We start from the raw sequence: 18,058 nt of genomic DNA on the forward strand, positions 1-18,058 counted from the left end.
CTTCAGCTGCCAGGCCAGCCTCTCTCAGCACCTCTTCGTGGTGTCCCTGGCACCGAGGAGATTCCTGCCGGCTCACAAGAGCCTTAAGGGTCTCCTGCTCCATCCCTGGAGGAATCCTCTGAGGATCTGTGTCTCCAGCACAGAGAGGCTGTTTTCATTTGTTACTGCTGTGCTGAGAGTTGTTCACACCCAGTTTGCCTCCCTGGGTCCTGGCCAAGGTGAAACACGAGACACAACAAAGACAAGGAGTCCTGAGGGATCCAAGTAGCAGGTGGAAGGGCTCATCGAACACCAGTGACTCAGCACTGAGAGGGTCACCGAATCTGGCTTTCCAAGGGAGGAGGGAGAAGGCAAAACAGTAAACCACCCACAATTCAAAGCAGTGAATCATTAACTAAAGGATTATCACAAAGTACAACTCATCAGTTGCTTTCCAAAGCATCCACTCATCAGTTGCTTTCCAAAGTATCTTCAGGTTACAACCTGCAGGACTCTCTTCCACAGCCCCTACTGTGGCCACAGCAGCATGGCTTTGAGGCTTTGCTGTGCCTGGATTTCCATCCTCCTCCTCCTGCCCGGCCTCTCGGACGGAGGGAAGCTCCTGGTGGTGCCCATGGTGGGAAGCCACTGGCTGAGCATGCAGGAAGTGGTGGAGAAGCTGAGCGAGAGAGGACACGAGGTGGTGGTGGTGGTTCCCGAGGTGAGCTGGCAGATAGAGACGACGCAGGCCTACAAGGTGGTCACGTTCCCGGTGACACAGACCCTGGAAGAGCTGGATAACTCCTTTCAGGAATACGTCGCCACGCACCTGACAGAGAAGCCTTTCCCCCTGAATGCCCTGGCACTGTACAAGGCCTCGGTGCACGTTTTCAGCACCTTCTTTGGGCAGTGCAAGGACATGTTCCGCAGCCAGGAGACCCTGAGGTTCCTCAACCAAAGCAGCTTTGACGCCATCCTGACGGACCCGGCCTTCATGTGCGGGCCCATCCTGGCCCATCATCTCTCCCTGCCCTTTGTGTTCTTCATGAGGGGATTCCCGTGCAACCTGCACTTTGCAGCCCCGCAGTGCCCGAGCCCTCTGTCCTACATCCCGAGACTGTTCACCTTCAACTCGGACCGCATGACTTTTTTCCAGAGGGTGGAAAACGCCCTGATTTCCCTCCTGGAGCTTGACTACTGCAATGGTTTCTATGGAGAAGCACTCAAGCTTTCCTCAGAAGTTCTTCAGAGGGACATGTCCCTCATGGACATCGTGAACTCCGCTGCCATTTGGCTCCTGAGGTTTGACTTTGTGTTCGATTACGTCAGGCCAGTGATGCCCAACATGGTCTTTGTTGGGGGGATCAACTGTGCCAAGAAGAAACCACTGCCTAAGGTAATGTTCCTTCTCCTCCAAACTGTACATTTTCCGTTGAAAAGCCACTGTGTTGTTTCAGGAAGTTTATCGCTATTGATTTGTTTTTTAAATTTCTGGTAATGATTTAATTCAGCCAGGTTTGGGCAGTTGTTTTCCACAGGCTGAAATCAAAGTACCTCGATAGAGATTTATTTGAATTAATGAGGGTTTTCTAACAAAACCAACAAAAAGGGATTTCATCTACCAGATGGAAATTACTGTCCTCAGTGAGTGTGTGTTATCCACCAACCAGATCCAGTTTTGATTTCATTTTAATGGAACCTGACATCTATTTCTTTCATCTGACCAAAAACCCAAGAGTCATCTTTTGTTTTTAACTCCAGGCTCATCAGCATCAGTTTATTCACTTTAGTTGTATTTTCATGACAGATTCTTTCCAAACAGGCTGTCTGTGCTAAGTTACTCCTGTTTGTGGGGGTGAAACATAAATGTCACGTTGAAATCGCAACAAATAACCTTACAGTCGTGGATTTGGTGAAAGACGCTTGAATGCAGAACTCGGATAAATTTTCGTATCTATTCCTTGACATTTGCTTTTACCAGAATTCTTTTGCAGGGTTTTTAAAGCTAATCCAGAAATCTCAATCTATTTGGATAGTCACCGTGTAATCTCTAAAATGATAACACCGGGCATTTCTCTCCAGGCACAAAGCAGGACACAAATCTCTTTCCTAGGAAATTGCTCCCTCGCTTCTGAATTGCGGCCACACAATATCTCTGCACTATATCTTTGAGCTGAAGGGGTGGGCTTTTTCTTTCTTATTTCAGATTTCTTTTGTGCTCTTTGACAGCCTTATGAAGAGCCCTCCGAACCTGATAAATAAGGCAAAGAATAATATTATAAAGTAGAATATTAGAATGATATTATATCTAAGGCATCCTCTCACGTCGGGCTCTTGAGAGTGGCACTCGTTTGAGATTTAAGATGCAAATTCCTGCTGGTTGCACAATGTGACTCTTTGCTTTTATATCCTGAAGATCTCAGAGCTGCAAAGAGTTTGTAACTTTGCCACAAGGGCAGAGACATCTCGCCCTCGTTTTATCCCTGCCGGCTCCTGTCTTCACACTCCCATTAGGTGAAAATCACATGTTCCACACCTGGAAAAATCTTCTGCATTTCTCCTTTCTTCGGTCTCCTTTCCTAGCTACGCTTTCTACAGACAGCAGGGGAATTTCTCCTATTTTACTTTGAATAGTGCCCAGCAGCAGAGTGCAAACAAGAGTAAAGTGAGTCAAAGGGAGAAATGAAATCTGCCTATTCACACACACTGGTAAAGCCCTGGGTTGCTCATTACTGTTCAGAAACATAATCCTAGGAGAACAAATAGTTCCCCAAAGCCTATTGAACCCGTTGCTCAACTGGTAAGAAAAGAAAAAGGATTACTGGGAGAGGGAGAGAGAAGAAGAGATTCAAAATGCAGATTCTTTATCAGACAAGGAATCCACACTCCTTTCTGTTACACCACTTCCAGAGTTTTCCACAGGCAGGGGAATGGAGCACTGTGGTCTCATTCCAGGTAAGAGCTCCTCTCCACTGTATCAGCGTGCTCCTGTGGAGGAGCTGCTCTGAGCTGAAGGAGCTCACGCTTGTGCAGAAGTGGCCCTACGTGTCGTATCCAGCTGGGAATTCAATCCTAAATTCCGTAAGGATCACTGCAGAGGTTGTGGGGGAACAGGAGACCACAGGGCTGGGCCTGGGGGAACACAAACTGCATTTACACCTTGGCTAAGCTGCCTCAGGCTGATTTCCTCCTGTCCTGCACTTTGCATGGGCGTCTGTCTCGGCAGCAATTACACCTTCGTTAACAGGCAGAGAAATCCCAAGTTGCCAACTCTTCAAGTGAACGAAGTTTAACACAAGGCTGGCAGGAATCAGAACCAATATCTTGACTCCAGAAGTACCTGAAGGCTGGTGGTGACATTGCAAATAAACTCAAACTGTGAGCCCTGAGACACGCTGGTGACAATCTCATCTTTAGCCAGGGTCAATGCAAAGTTGCTTTCTTGGCCAGCTCAGCAAAGCAAAGTTAGCATGATTCGATCAAAGCAAAGTTCAGTTCGGGAATTTAAGCTGCAGCCACCTTCCAAAGTTCTCCCTGGTTCTTTCTAACCCAAACCTCCCAATACTTACTGAAACAACTGCTGAACTGAAAACATTGAACTAACCCCGGGTTTAAGTAGGTAGCTCCTCAAGTAATGAAAAGTGCTACTGAATAAACAAATTTTTCCCTCCAGCACAAGGCTTAAGAGTACAGGTCCTGTTTTAAAACCCTCCAGCCAGAGCCAGCGGCACCTGGGAAGCTCTGATAAGGAGACATTTCTACCTGGTCCTTCCAAAGATGCAATTAAACTGAATCAGCCTGAAAGTGCTGCTCTATCCAAGCAGTTCATCCCACTGTCGCCTCGTTTCCTCTCGTTCCCTGCATCTCCCATGTTTTACAGAAGAGATATTGAAGGAAGCTGTAAAACACAGTTCTTTCAACAAAAATCCCCTCCTATCAGAGGGAGCTGCTGCCTCAGTTTCCCTTTCTGCAAGAACTCTGTCTTCTGGTTGAATTAGAACACCTTCTCCAAGGTATGTACAATATTTGAGAGAGGTCTGTGCACAAAAACCTAGAAAGCTTGTCAGAGTATCAGATATACAAATATCAAATAAATTGGTATTTTCCCTACAGAAGTCAGGGCTAGGAAATGTTCCAATGAAAGTTACCTGAGCAGCCTTCAGTGTCACCCTTCCTTGAGGATACAGCCGTTAATTTCAGGATCACATCCTCTCTTTTTCACAAGGTTTCTATTTATGGCTTAGGACACAACTGCCCTGGAAATGATCTGTGTTCTGTGATTTGCTTATTGCTCTCACAAAAATTTCGATTCCTTTCCAACTCCTATAATTGCTTTTACCGTTTGCTTTTCCCCTGAAGTTAGTGCATCTCCACACTGCGAAAAACCTGAGGGGGGATCAGGCAGATTCCCATCAGCAGCCACCGACCTGCATTTGCCACACACTGCTTAGCACCAAGAAAAGGGTCTGGGTTCAATTACACGAGGATTCCTCCATGGATAAGCCTGGAGAGGCTGCTCCATCCCTCCCTACCAGCTCCAAGAGGCTCCCTGGAATAACCCTCACAAGCTTTATCACTTCTGAGAGGAAAGCACCTGCAGTCCCGGCCCACCCAAGCCTTGGTGTCCTTTAGTATCCAGTGGGGAAAGCTTTCCTCCATGCAGATACCGGGCCTTCACCTTCAGAATCCTCAGTTCCTCAGCTCTTTGTTTACACATAAATCGGGAGCTGTTAACGACCACCACACCCTTCCGAGCTGAGAGGGGTCCAGGTGCCCTTTGCTACTCATAATGAAAAGCAAACACGTATAAACTTACCTGTTGCCTTGAAAAAATGAGCCTGGCCGTTAATTTTCTCAATAATAATTACCCAGCTTAGATCTGACCTCAGCTGATCCTGAGTTAATATAAGAACTTCCTCCTTTCTTTGTCTGTCCTCCCTTCATCTCTAATTTCTCTTGCCCTTTCTTTTGCTGCCTCACTTTTCCCACGGTTTTTGCTCTGATGGTCTGGTACAAAAAGTAGGGAGTCTGTGGAGTCCGTAAGAAAGTGTGGCCATCCTGTCACGAGACTGTTTCTGTTATAGTCAAGGGGAATGAATTTGTTTCGGCTGTTTTCAGCCAACTGGTTTTGCTACTGAAAATCAGATTGAGTCCAGAGTAAAAAATGCACCAAGGAGCAGCTTCCAAGTTCATTTGGTCAGCTCTTGTCACAGCAGTTGCAATAAACCCTTTGCATCCAGATTTCCTGCATTTATTGAGAAATTTTTGTAAATCTCTTCAGTCTCCTGCTTTCATTCTGTGCCCTCTCCCACCTCTCCTGTGTTGGGCGTCTCCAGAAATTGGTTTTCCCTGTCCAGTGTGACAGAGTGAAGCTACTCAGGGCAGTCCCAGCACCCTCTGGGTGTTAGGAGAAAAATCCCTTTGCCTAAGGCTGTAAGGATTTGTTTCTCCAGACTGAGGATGCTGGGAATTCCACCACCACTTAAAAAAAGAACAGGAAAAACTTTGTGCTGATGATAGTTTTTCACCACAAGGACTTCTTCCTTGGCACCACCCAAAAGACTTCGCTCTGGCATTGCTTTTACTCGCTCAAAGACAAAATATTCCTGCAGCAAAGCCCTGAGGGCCTCGGTTCACTGCAGGGTTCCAGGGAATTGCAGCGAATGGCAGCAAGCAAGGGGTCACACCACCCTAATCAAACCCAAGCAGGGCTGTTAGCACCTAATTTTATTCTTAACACCTCAGCAATCAGTTCCTCCCTCAGGAAAGGTGAACTTCAGGGACTGTTTTTGCCTCCTTGTGAGTGGATTCAAACCCACAGGTCCAACAGACTTGCTGGCTAATTTAATCTGGAAAGGATCTCTCCTCATCAAAGTTGGGCTGCTCAGAAGGGAATGTGGGAGAGGGAAGGAGCTCCTGGCTGAAGAGGTCCCGGAGGCACCTGGATGTGGTTGTTTGCTTCACCTGTGTCTGCGAGAGGAGGAGAGCTCAGCAGCCTGGTTTGCCTGGGGGGGATTTCCGTGTGTGTGTGCGCTACCAGTGGGATTAGTATAAGGTATCACACCTCCTCCTGGATTTTGTCTTGCTCACAATACGTGAAAAGGGTTTTCAAAAGACCAAGACTCCTTCTTTGTGTCCCTGTGCCGGCCTCCTTTCCCTTTGTTCGCCCTGAATCCATCAATTAGTTCATTGTTTTGGTGTGGTACCAGGAGGAAGAAAGCCAATCAGGAATGTTCTCCTCGGATTTGCGATTTCGTGGTGCATCCTGGTGGCTGTGACATATTCGTAAGAGGTGCAGGTTTGGCTGCTTCCAGTGGGTGGGAATTTAACATCCTCAGGAATGGAGTTGCAGCCATTCTGCTGGGTGTGTTTTTATTATTTTCTCACCCACTATTTACCAGGTCAATGGTTTTAACCACAATTATTTTTACAACATGACACCCCTGCTCTTAGTGTCATGTACTGACAGACTTCCAAGCTTACACACTAACAGAAAGTACAAATGTTTTACAAAGGACGTGGCTTCCTTTCCCTTCCACAAACATCTGCAATGTCGCAGGCTAACCACAACTGTACTGGGAAGTTAAATATTAATTTCTGTGGCAAATAAATTCCCTGCTTAGTTGCATGGACTGTCATATAAGGGACTGTGTGGATCTGTCTGGAGCAGAGCTCTCTGATTCACTGCCACCGAAATGGCTCTTTGTTACCGTGGTACATGGATATTTCTCCTCCTGACATCGTCTTTAATCCTGGCTGAAGGTGGAAAGATCCTGGTGGTACCTCAGGATGGGAGTCACTGGCTCAGCATGCGCCCAGTAGTGGAGAAACTGCAGCAAAAGGGGCACGAAGTGGTTGTGCTTGTACCCTCAACCAGTCTGTACATGAAGTCAAAGGAGCCTCAGAACTACACAGTGAAAGTGTATCCAATACCTTACACAGACGAGTACTTGGGTGAAGTGCTCAAGACCTACGTTAATGCTCATTTTATTGAACAATCTGTTCTGAATGTTGTTCTCACCTCGTATCAAAGCACGATAGAAATCTCCTCAGTCTTTTTCACCAACTGTAAGAGCCTTCTGCAGAACGAGGAGCTGATGCAGTACTTGAAAGAGAGCAAATTTGACTTGATTTTCACGGATCCCATCCTGATGTGTGGGCCCCTGGTGGCTGAGTATCTTTCCATTCCTTCCGTCTACTTCCTGCGGGGCTTTCCCTGTGGGATGGATTCTGCTGCTACCCAGTGTCCAAGCCCTCCTTCCTATGTCCCCAGATTATTCCTGGATAATTCAGACAGCATGACGTTTTCCCAAAGGGTGAAGAACATGCTGGTCCATCTGCTGGAGCTCTTTTACTGTAAGCCTCTCTATGATAACTTTGAAGAACTTGCATATGAGGTTTTCAAAAAGAAAGTGACAGCGACAGAACTCCTGAGCCGTGGATCTTTCTGGCTGATGAGATACGATTTTGTGTTTGAGTTCCCGAGACCAGTGATGCCAAACATGGCATTTATCGGAGGGATTAACTGTGCTCAGAAGAAAAAACTGTCTCAGGTACAAACTTTAATTCCGTTTTTATACTGAAAGGGCAAAAATGTAAATGTATCATAGAATGGCAGAACAGTTTGGGTTGGAAGGGACCTTCAGGATTATCTCATTCTAACTCCCTGCCATCCTGGGCAGGGGATGTCACTCACATCCTTACATCAAATCCTGACTGACAACAGCTTGGTGCTTAAAGAGAGAAATCCTGCATGATGCAGAAATGTTATTTCCTAGTATCCAGCATTCAGATTATATCACATCCTGGCAAACCTAAAGCCTTATCGGGCTTAATTAGGTGACGTGTAGCTTTTATGGAAATGATAAGATCCTTTGTTGAACCGAAGAATTTTGGTGTCCTCCTTTCCCAGCTGTCTCATGGACTGTCTGTCCATACTTCCATATATCCCTTCTCCTTTCATCCACAATGGAGGTTATAGGACTGAAGATTTTACTCATTTCCTATCACAGCCATCAACCAGATCGATTCCTTTCCATCTGCCTTTATTGTCAAGGTGTCAGTATCTAATCCCAAAAAGAAATTATCTTCAGTTCCATCCTCCCCTACTTTTGTAGGCTATTGAATTAGGTTTTAAGCTTTTCTGGGTATGGATATCTTCTCTAAATTTCTCTTTGGGCTTTTGTGTACCAACATTCCAGTGTTCATTTGGCAGCCTTGTCTGAGGTTGTGGACGATCTTCTGTACATCTCCTTCCTCTGAGCTACTTGAAAATTCCCATTAAGTTAATCCATGTTGGGATCAGTGTGGGTGATGGAGCTGCTGTTCCTTTTGGAGGGCAGCTTCTCAGCAAAGTCCCAGGTTTCCCACCAGGCTTAGGAAGGAACATGCAGAAACTGCATGGGAAAGAAAGCTCCAGCAAGGACAAAGAGCCTGGAATACACTGGAGAAGGAAATTGTTTCCCATATTGACCTGCTTATAAACTTTTATGGGCGGTAAACACCAGCATTAAACCCCCAGCAATTTATAACCAAGAAGGATCTGGACACACGGGGTTGGCATCATGAACTGACCCTTCATTGGCCATGAATGACTCGTGACTTTGTGGAAGGTGGTGTTGGTTTTTGTTATCTGCAGTACAAGGGTGAACTGCTCTTTTGCAACTTCATTTTATACCTGATAGGATAAGGGGTTAGGTGAAAGGTATATAGGGAGATGAGGAAAGATTTTCTGTTGGCTGCTTATCTTCGAAAAAATGCAAGTTTGCATAAAGAAAAACTAATTTCTCTCAAGGGTGCCAACTGGTTTTGGCTACTGAAAAAAACCCCAAACAAAACCAAAATCCAGGTATTGCAACACTGATTTCTCATATTTATCTTTACTATAAGTTATGCTTCACTGTACAACTTTCATCAGTTTCATTAGAAAAGAAAATGCTTTCAAAAATGCTAAATTACCTCAGTCTGTGACAACTCTGTCAGCCTTCAGTGGCACTGATGGAAAAGAGTAATTTCAGGGCTCTCTTTATAGGCTCAATCCTCCCATGTGTGGTCAGCAGTGTTTCTGCCCACCCACTCCGTGGGTGCATTTTTTTCCATGGATTTTCCCTGCATTTTGTTGTCAGACCTTGGGGGTGATGGGCTGGTGGTGATACCTTGAGAGAAACAGAGACTGGACAGGAGTAAGGGAATAAAAGAGGTATTTATTTGAAAGGCCTTCAAAGGTACCCCCTGGGGAGCCAGAGTCTACTGCCAAAATGGACCCCAAGATGGTCAACAGGTCATGAGCTTTTCACACTTTTTAAGTTTGGTTCATTTTCATAGCAGGGTTAATTCTCCAATTAAAGCTTCAGTTTAATAATTTAATCTTCCCTCCGCTTGCCCCCCTTAGAAGCTTTTGGTTTATACTTTTGGGTCTAGGACAGTCTGAGTGTCCTTGGAGAGGCTTTGTTATGTCTGCCTGGCATGAGAGAGCAGAAGTCAACAGGCTATGAGAAACTTCAGAGTCACACACCAGGCAGTACAGGATGTGAAAAGTGGAAAAGTTAAAACCTAAGGCATCAGTGGCAAGAAGTGCCACAAACCTTCTTCCCTTCCTGCTGAGGGAAGAAGGTGGCATTGACCTAATAACCTTAGCCTGGCGTGTGTGAAGGTGACACACCTTTCCTGGCTCACACAAAGCCTCCTTTGAAGTCCAAACGTTCTCTGAACCTTTCATAATCATTTATTACTTGCCACGACCTTGTTGCGTGCTAAGGTGTGCGGACCTGAAATGGGAGGTGAGTCAGAAGGGCAGAGGTGGAGGACGGCTACAAAAGCCGGCAAAGCACCCCGGCCTCTCCTGTGCCAGGGTTCCTCTCTGCACAGCCCATGCCATGCTGGTGGCACTGCTTCTCCCCTTCCTGTCCCTCCTGAGCCCGGCCGGTGCCGGGAAGCTGCTGGTGATCCCCATGGAGGGCAGCCACTGGCTCAGCATGAGGAAAGTGGTGGTCGAGCTGAGCAAGAGAGGGCATGAAATCGTGGTTGTGGCACCAGACAGCACGCTCCTGATTGATTCCTCGGATTTCTACAAGATGAAAACCTACCCTGTGCCGTTCAAGAGGGAGGATATAGAAGAACACATACACTCCACTGCTGCAAGATGTTTCAGCCAAGAACCTTTCCTGGTGAGATTCTGGAAGGTTTTGGGAGATTACCGGAAGAGCGGGGCCATGTTTCAAGCTTCCTGCAAGTCCTTGCTGTACAACCAGGAGCTGATGAAGTACATTGGAGACAGTCACTTTGATGTCATATTCACGGATCCCGTGTCACCTTGTGGGCAGATCATTGCCCTGCACTTCTCCATCCCCAGTGTTTTCTTCCTGCGGGTGGTTCCGTGTGCCATAGACGTTCATGCGGCTCAGAGCCCGGACCCGCCCTCCTACATCCCACGCATGTTCTCGGTCTACACGGACCACATGACGTTCTCCGAGAGGGTGAAGAACTTCCTGATTGCCCTTTCCGAGTCTTTCAGCTGCAGTATTGCCTATGCTCCGTTCGAAGAGCTGGCCTCGGAGTTCCTCCAAAAGCCGGTGACAATGACAGAGCTTTTAAGTCATGGATCTGTCTGGCTGAAGAGAATCGACTTTGTCTTTGAGTATCCCATGCCTGTCATGCCCAACATGGTTTTCATTGGAGGCATCCACTGTGGGCAGAAGAAGCCCTTATCTCAGGTCAGTGGCTGGCTGGGAAGGGTTGTGGCAGTCACACACCTGCATGATCCAATGAGGTATTTGATAGGGATGTATCTCATCTCTCTCTTGGAGAGAGACTATTTACAAGAGCCTGGAGTGATGGGACAAGGGGAATAGATTCCCACTGCCAGAGGACAGGATTGGATGGGATATTGGGAAAAAATTCTTCCCTGTGAGGGCGGCGAGGCCGTGGCACCGGGTGCCCAGAGCAGCTGTGGCTGCCCCTGGATCCCTGGCAGTGCCCAAGGCCAGGCTGGACACTGGGGCTTGGAGCAGCCTGGGACAGTGGAAGGTGTCCCTGCCCATGGCAGGGGTGGAAAGGGATGGTTTTTAAGGTCTCTTCCAACCCAAACCATTCTGAGATTCTACCTAAGGACATAATTTATTTTAAGACTTTCTGTACAGCCAATCCACATAAAAACCAGGCCAGGAGCACAAGATGTCGTTCCACCTCCTTACTTTGGGTTTGCTCAACATGGGGATTTTGTTTGGTGAGGCCGTCATGTGCTGTGTTGTGTTTAATTCCCGCCAAAATCAGGCACACAAATCCTCAGGCAAGAAAAAAGGGCTGGTGAGTTATAACAGCTCTTCCAATAATTCTTTGCCTCACGTAAAAGGCAGGAGAATATTTCTCCAAGACCATTAGCTGCTTATCTAGTCAGAAAAGTAACTCACTGTGTGATGTGCAAGAGCATCACGTTCTATTTTATGCACCTGCAGCTTTTGAGTCAAAAGCTCATATTTTGTGTGTAGGTTTTGGTGTAACAGCTTTCCATGACAAAGAGCTGAAATCTCAGCTGCAATTTTAGGAGGCATCCAGTTTGGATGGGGAAACGTTGATGGATGGTTGCTGGGGAATCCGTGGTATAAAAAGCCCCTGAGTAGCTCAGTGGTGCTCAGGATGTACATTAGCTGCGTGCAATGTGTATTTGTGCTTGCTTGTGCTGTCAGCCAGGGATTAGGTGGAAGAGGAGATAAAGGAGTAGGGAACTCTCCTCAGCAATGATGGATCTGTAGTTAGTGTCATCCTGCTGTCTCACCAATAAATCACTTGGTTTCCTAAAAAGGATGAAGTTTTATCTTTGTGAACATTACTTGAAAATCAACAAACTCTCCTCTCGTCTTCCCTCGAACTTTTTTCACTTGCCAGCCTTCCCAGAGCCCTCGGGAATGGATTCCTCCTGCTATCACCACTCTTCTCTTACTCTTCCCTCAGATTCTTAGGCTTTTGTGAACATGAAGGAGAGAAGCTTCACAAGAAAAGAGATTTGCTTTCTCCACCTTCCCCAGAGCCAACCTGCCCTACCCTCGGGCTTTGCTTCACTCCTGCACGTCCCTGATGCCAGCACTGAGTTGTTTGTTTCTGTTGCTCTGCTTTCTCACAGAAGTCTCTTGCAAGTTGTTCCCGAGCCCCTCTTATCAGGGCAGTGCTTTCCCCAGTCTGTTCTGTCCATCAGAGCTGCTTAACAGCTCCTCAGGAACAATGCCAGGCAGATCCTCTGGGAAAGCAGCAGGACGTCCTGCCTGCGGGCAAAGCCATGGAGCAGCTCCAGCTTGGAACCAAACTCTTCTCCGCAGGCAAGGCTCTCTCATTTTTTTTTTTTTTTTTCCCCAGGGTGTAAAGATCATAGTCCAGCAGGAATATATATTTATTGTGGAAATACTGATTGTTCACTCCTGATTTCTTCCTATTGCTCCTGAGAGGAGAAAATGATGGAGAGAGATAGATCAGGGTGAGAACAAGGAGTGTTGTGCGTGACGGCATCAGCTCAGTGGTTTTCCTTCACTGATGCAAAGCCGTCTGCTCCTCCAGTGGATGCAGTTCGTACCTGGTGGTGTTCCTGGCTCCAGTGCTGAGCCGTGTGTGAATCCCAGAGCCTCCTCCTGAGGGTTTACACAGATACTGTGCTGTAGAGTGGCACAGTTGTATAATTTTAAACATAAACTCGCCAAGCATTTCAGAGCAGCTGTAAAATGCTTCTCAAAAAGAAGGAAAGAAATAAAGCATTTTATACCTGCTTTCAGCAAGCCTGGTTACTTTCAAGTGCCAGCTCTATTCTTGGGGTTTTATTTTGGCAAAGCCAAAATTTTATTTTACTTTCAATCTAACATCAATCAGCACAGGTTGAAGCGGAAGGGAGCCTCACATACCCAGCCCAGTTCTGCCCAACCCAAATTCATTTATCACTTCAATGGTTCATCAATGCCTTAAATGGTTACCAGTGAATGGTTCTGCTGGAGCAGCCGGGTCGTTAAGGGGGAATGTGGAAATCTGGCAGGGAGCTGTGGCTGTATTTAAAAGCTGCTAGGTCGGGGCGGATGCACTGTTTGGATTTCTAGGAACATGGCTCCTGTGGGTAAATACAGCTCCTCAGCCTCCGTTCTGCTTTTCCTGTCCCTGCTGTGCTCGGCCGGCGGTGGGAAGCTGCTGGTGGTGCCCATGGATGAGAGTCACTGGCTCAGCCTGCGCTCGCTGCTGGTGGCCCTCAGCCAGAAAGGCCACCAAATTGTCACCGTGGCACCAGAAGTGAACTCAAGCGTGGAGGCATCCGAATATCACACCCTCAAAAGGTACCCAGTGCCCTTAGGCAGGGAAGAGATGAGAGCACGCGTGCACTCCCTCGGGAATGATCTGTTTGAGAGAAAACCTTTTTGTGAAAGAATTACTGCTCTCCTTGAGAAAGTCCGGCTCATCTCCAATCTCTACACCTCCTCCTGCGGCAGTTTGCTGCACAACAGGGATCTGATGCAGTATCTCCAAAGCAGTGAATTCGACGCTGTTCTCACGGATCCTCTTGTACCATGCAGACAAATCCTGGCTCTGCATCTCTCTGTCCCGTCTGTTTTCCCTCTGCAGGGATTTCCGTGCAGTTCAGATTTGCAGGTTGCTCAGTGCCCAGACCTGCCTTCCTACGTCCCAAGAACGTTTACGGACAGCTCAGGCCACATGACGTTTGTCCAGCATGTGGAAAACTCAGTTCTGAAGTCCATAGATACCTTTCTTGGCAGTTTTGCCTATTTGCCATTTGAACTTCTGGCCTCCAGTGTTCTTCACAAACAAGTAACACTGAAGGAGGTCTTATGCCATGGATCCATTTGGCTTGGAAGAATGGATTTTGTGTTTGAGTATCCCATGCCATTGATGCCCAGCATAGTTTTTACTGAAGGTCTAAACTGCGGAGAGAAAAAGCCATTATCTCAGGTCAGTGATTGCCGTGGTAAACTACATGAATGTTTAATGCTTTGTGCGTCTGTAATTCTGTACATGAATTGGTTTTGCTTTCACAATTGATTTTTAAAAGCAGGGAATCTCTTTGCTTAATAGACCCACCCGTTCATAATTTAGAAATGAAGCACCATAATGCACCAAGTGGTAGATAATGCTCTGGTTGCTCTGGCAGCAGCTGCATCTGCAACAGCTTTATGCTGCCTTCCCAAATGTTTCCCTACAAAGGGTGTGCCTAGAGCTGCAGTAGTTTGATAAATGTCCTTAAAAATATTCTGGTGTAGGCTATTGATCTCCGTACTAAATGATTCTATTGTCAAAATTGCTTCTGTGCAATAATTTCCATTATTAGGGCTTGTCTGCAAATCCTGCCTGTTCATTAATGTTGTTTGCTTTCATGGCTCAGGGGCAAACTCTTCCCAGACTCATCTAAAATGGTATTTCTGAGTTGCTAATTCAGTTTTAGTGACAGCTGGCCAAAGCCATGCCCGTGTCCTTCCTCCTTCCAGCCCCTACTTCATCCTTCCAAAAAGAGGCCTTGCAGGGAAATGAACTTTGATAGCCAATTTTTCATTTTCCTCAGTGTCATGATATAAAACAGACGAAGAGTCCAGACTGTTTCCCATGTGAAGCTTTAATATTTTTTCTAATCTTTTGCAAATAGAAAATTATATGGACTGGCAGGAGGGGAGGGATGATTTTATACTGAAAATTCTTGTTTGGAAAATTAATGATCTGATAATTAGCTCTTTTGAGCAGACAATTTGTTGAAGGATCCCTCATTTCCTTAGAAGCTTCTAGGAGGGTCTGTTCCATGATCTTCCCAGGCACAAAGTTGAGGCTGACCGGTTGGTAGTTCAGGAACTAATCCAGGGGATTCCTTTCTGTCCTTTTTAAAGGTGGGTGCAATGTTTCCCTTTTCCCAGTTACCTGACTTTTTTTACCTATACTTTCCCCTTCACCTGACTGCCAGGACTTCTCAAATACCATGGAGAGTACCTTGCAATTCCATCAACCCATTCCCTCAGGACTCTGGGATGCATCTCATGGGGTCCCATATGTTTGGGTCATCAGGTGCCCTTATGTTTGGGTTCCTCAAGTGGTCACCAACATGATCTTCTCTTAAGTGGGGGAATTTTGCTCCCCCAGCCCCGTCTTGATGTCTGTCCATTTGAGAGGTGTGGGAAGAGAGGTTGCCAGTGAAAATAGAGGGAAGAAAGTTCTTGAGTCCCTCTGCCTTCACCTTGTCCATTGTTACCAGTTTCCCAGTCTTGCTTTTCAGGGGGGATACACTTCTTTTGACCTTCCTGTTCTGGCTGACAGACCCGTAGCAGCCCTTCTTGTTGTTGTTTTCACCCCTTGCCATGTTCAGCTCCAGCTGCACCTTGGACTTCCTGACCTCCTCCTGATGTAACCAGGCAGTGTTCCTCCTAACCTGGTGTTCCTCCAATACAAAGAGGAGGGTGTTTCCCAGGGCAGATCCTGTCCTGATTTGTGTCTGAACTTTAAAAGATTTTCTGCCATCTTTGCCATGTCCATGATTATACATTTACCAAATGCAAATAAGTCTAAAGATCATCCATAAAAACCAGCGACCAGATCGCTTAAAATCACTAAGCTGGGGATCTTCCTCTGTGGTGGCACTTGCCTGATCCCTGCAGGAATGGCCCCAGGGCTCAGAGCTTCTCCACGAGCTGTGGTCCTGCTCCTGTCCCTGCTGGGTCTGGCTGCTGCTGGGAAGCTCCTGGTGGTGCCGGTGGATGGGAGCCACTGGCTCAGCATGCGGGAAGTGCTGGACATTCTCGGGCAGAAGGGACACGAGGTGGTGGTGGTGGCACCTGAAGTCACTATGCACATCAAACCATCGGAGAACTTTGTGATGAAAAGGTACTTGGTCCCCTACACACAGGAAGACTTGAAGCAAGAATTCCAGGCTTTTTTTCATTTTTCATTTGAACAAGGATCTTTTCTGGAAAGATTTGTTAAAGCATACAAAGGTATTAAAAGAATCACTAACTTTGGGGTCACCAGCTGTCAACATCTCCTGCAAAACAAGGAGCTCATGAGGTCCCTTGAGGAGAGCAAGTTTGATGCCCTCCTTACAGACCCTGTCGTACTCTGTGGGGCGATCCTGGCAGAGCATCTTTCACTTCCCTCCGTGTATTTCCTCCGAGGAATTCCGTGTGGTTTGGATTTTGAAGCCACTCAGTGTCCCAGACCCCCTTCCTATGTCCCCAGGGGATTTACACAACTTACAGACCGCATGAGCTTTCTCCAGCGGGTGAAGAATCTGCTCCATGACATCCCAGATCTTTTTCTCTGTGATTTTGCCTTTGAACCCTACTCAAAACTGGCTTCGGAGTTCCTGCAGCGGGAGGTGACTGTGCAGGATCTCTTACGCCAGGCTTCAGTTTGGCTCCTGAGGTCAGAATTTGTCTTAGAGTATCCAAGGCCTTTGATGCCCAACATCATTCCAATTGGAGGAGTAAACTGTGCTCACAAGGAGCTGCCTCAGGTGGGTGTGTTTTTCATTTGTGCCTTGATTGGTTTCTGTGTTCAGGAGGGTGGAATTATTTGATGCGATAGGAAGTGAGTTCCCATTTTAGATGAGTGAGGTGAATCCTCATGAAAGGAACAGTTTTTCTCTCACTTGCTTCCTGACTTTCCACCTCCTTTGTAGGCAGCTGTTCCTTCTGGCCTTTAAAGGGCGCTCAGTTGAAGGGAATCACCAGGGTCAGCTGGTGAAGGTCTGTGGTAGGATGTTGATTCCACCAGCAATGTGACCAGCTCCTGCCTGGAGCAGGACTGATTTGACACGTTCAGCACAGCCTGACCGGCACTGAGGGTTTGGGTGCAGCCTTGGGGACGCCAAGCTTTGGGTCCCTCCCATGCTGGCAGGAGCCCTGTGCAGTGTTCCTCCTGGAGAGCCTCCTCTGCTGCTTCAGGTGTGAGCCTGGAGAGCTGTGTGAGTTCTTTTGTTGCCATGGTTTTCTCTTCACTCGTGTTCCTTAGGATTGGTGTGCTGCAGGCTGGGATCACAAGGCTGCTGTGTCAATTCCACCAATCCCCAAGTGCAGAGGCAGCTGTGACATCTGACAGACATCCTCCTGTACACTCTGGCATTGGCCACCTGAGCATTGCCACAACTCCAGCACTGCTGCACACCACTGGTGCTTTGTCAGTGACAAAAACAAAGCCAGAATTAGGCCCTGAATTGTTGTGTGGAAAGTCCCCCTCAAAGAGTGCTCATAAACCTCCTCTCAGAAACCTGGTGTCATCCTCCAATCTCTTGTGTCTTCCCAGTCTAGAAACCCTCTTAAAGAGCTGTCCCACAGCTGCCGTGGGGTCTGGGTCTCCTGGCCTGGAGTTTTCCAAGGGACAGGGAGAGGGGACAGGCCTTGCCTGGGGTGATGGAGAAGTCTCTGCTGGGCTGAATGGTGATGTCCATGTGTCATCTCCTGCATGTGACACGTGCAGAAGGTCCAGCCAGAGGGAAGGAATCCGAAGTGCAGTCCCAGAGCCACCTCTGCCTCCTTTTTAGGGCACTCTGGACTGATCCCCTGATAGAGAGAGAGAGGAGAGTTACCTGGTGATTCTGTGGACTTGGCACGAGTTCCATACTTGTTCTGCAGCCTTTTATCATATCAGGGATTAAACATTTACCACCCAGCACATTAAATAAGGATCCACAGCTGGGCTGTGGCACAGATTGCTTGAAAGCGCTGAGTGGGGTCTGGTCCTGCTGGGGGTTTCCTTGCTTGGAGGCCCTCACCTGATCCCTGCAGGAATGGCCCCAGGGCTCAGAGCATCTCCTCGAGTTGTGGTTCTGCTCCTGTCCCTGCTGGGTCTGGCTGCTGCTGGGAAGCTCCTGGTGGTGCCGGTGGATGGGAGCCACTGGCTCAGCATGCGGGAAGTGCTGGAAATGCTCCAGCAGAAGGGACACGAGGTGGTGGTGGTGGCACCTGAAGTCTCCTTGCACATCAAACCGTCAAAGAACTTTGTGATGAAAAAGTACTCAGCCCCCCTCACTCAGGAAGAGATGGAGAAAGATTTCCAGGCATTTTTACAGTCTTTATTTGAAGAAGGATCTTTTTTGGAACGATTTCTTAAAGTTTACGAA

At 47.3% G+C, this 18,058-nt stretch overlaps 1 protein-coding gene across 1 annotated transcript in view; it reads left to right on the plus strand.

The window, feature by feature from the left end:
• Nucleotides 1–526: 526 nt before the first annotated feature.
• Nucleotides 527–18,058, plus strand: part of LOC309574887 (UDP-glucuronosyltransferase 1A6-like) — a gene marked incomplete at both ends in the record, with an annotated part of 40,713 nt that continues 23,181 nt past the window's right edge. The window contains one exon of the mRNA XM_082284868.1: nucleotides 527–1,375. Coding sequence (XP_082140994.1) covers nucleotides 527–1,375 — 849 coding nt within the window. The remainder of the gene's footprint in view (nucleotides 1,376–18,058) is intronic.

Source organism: Coloeus monedula (genome assembly GCF_965178545.1).
Source record: "Coloeus monedula genome assembly, chromosome: 7".
Lineage (NCBI taxonomy): Eukaryota > Metazoa > Chordata > Aves > Passeriformes > Corvidae > Coloeus > Coloeus monedula.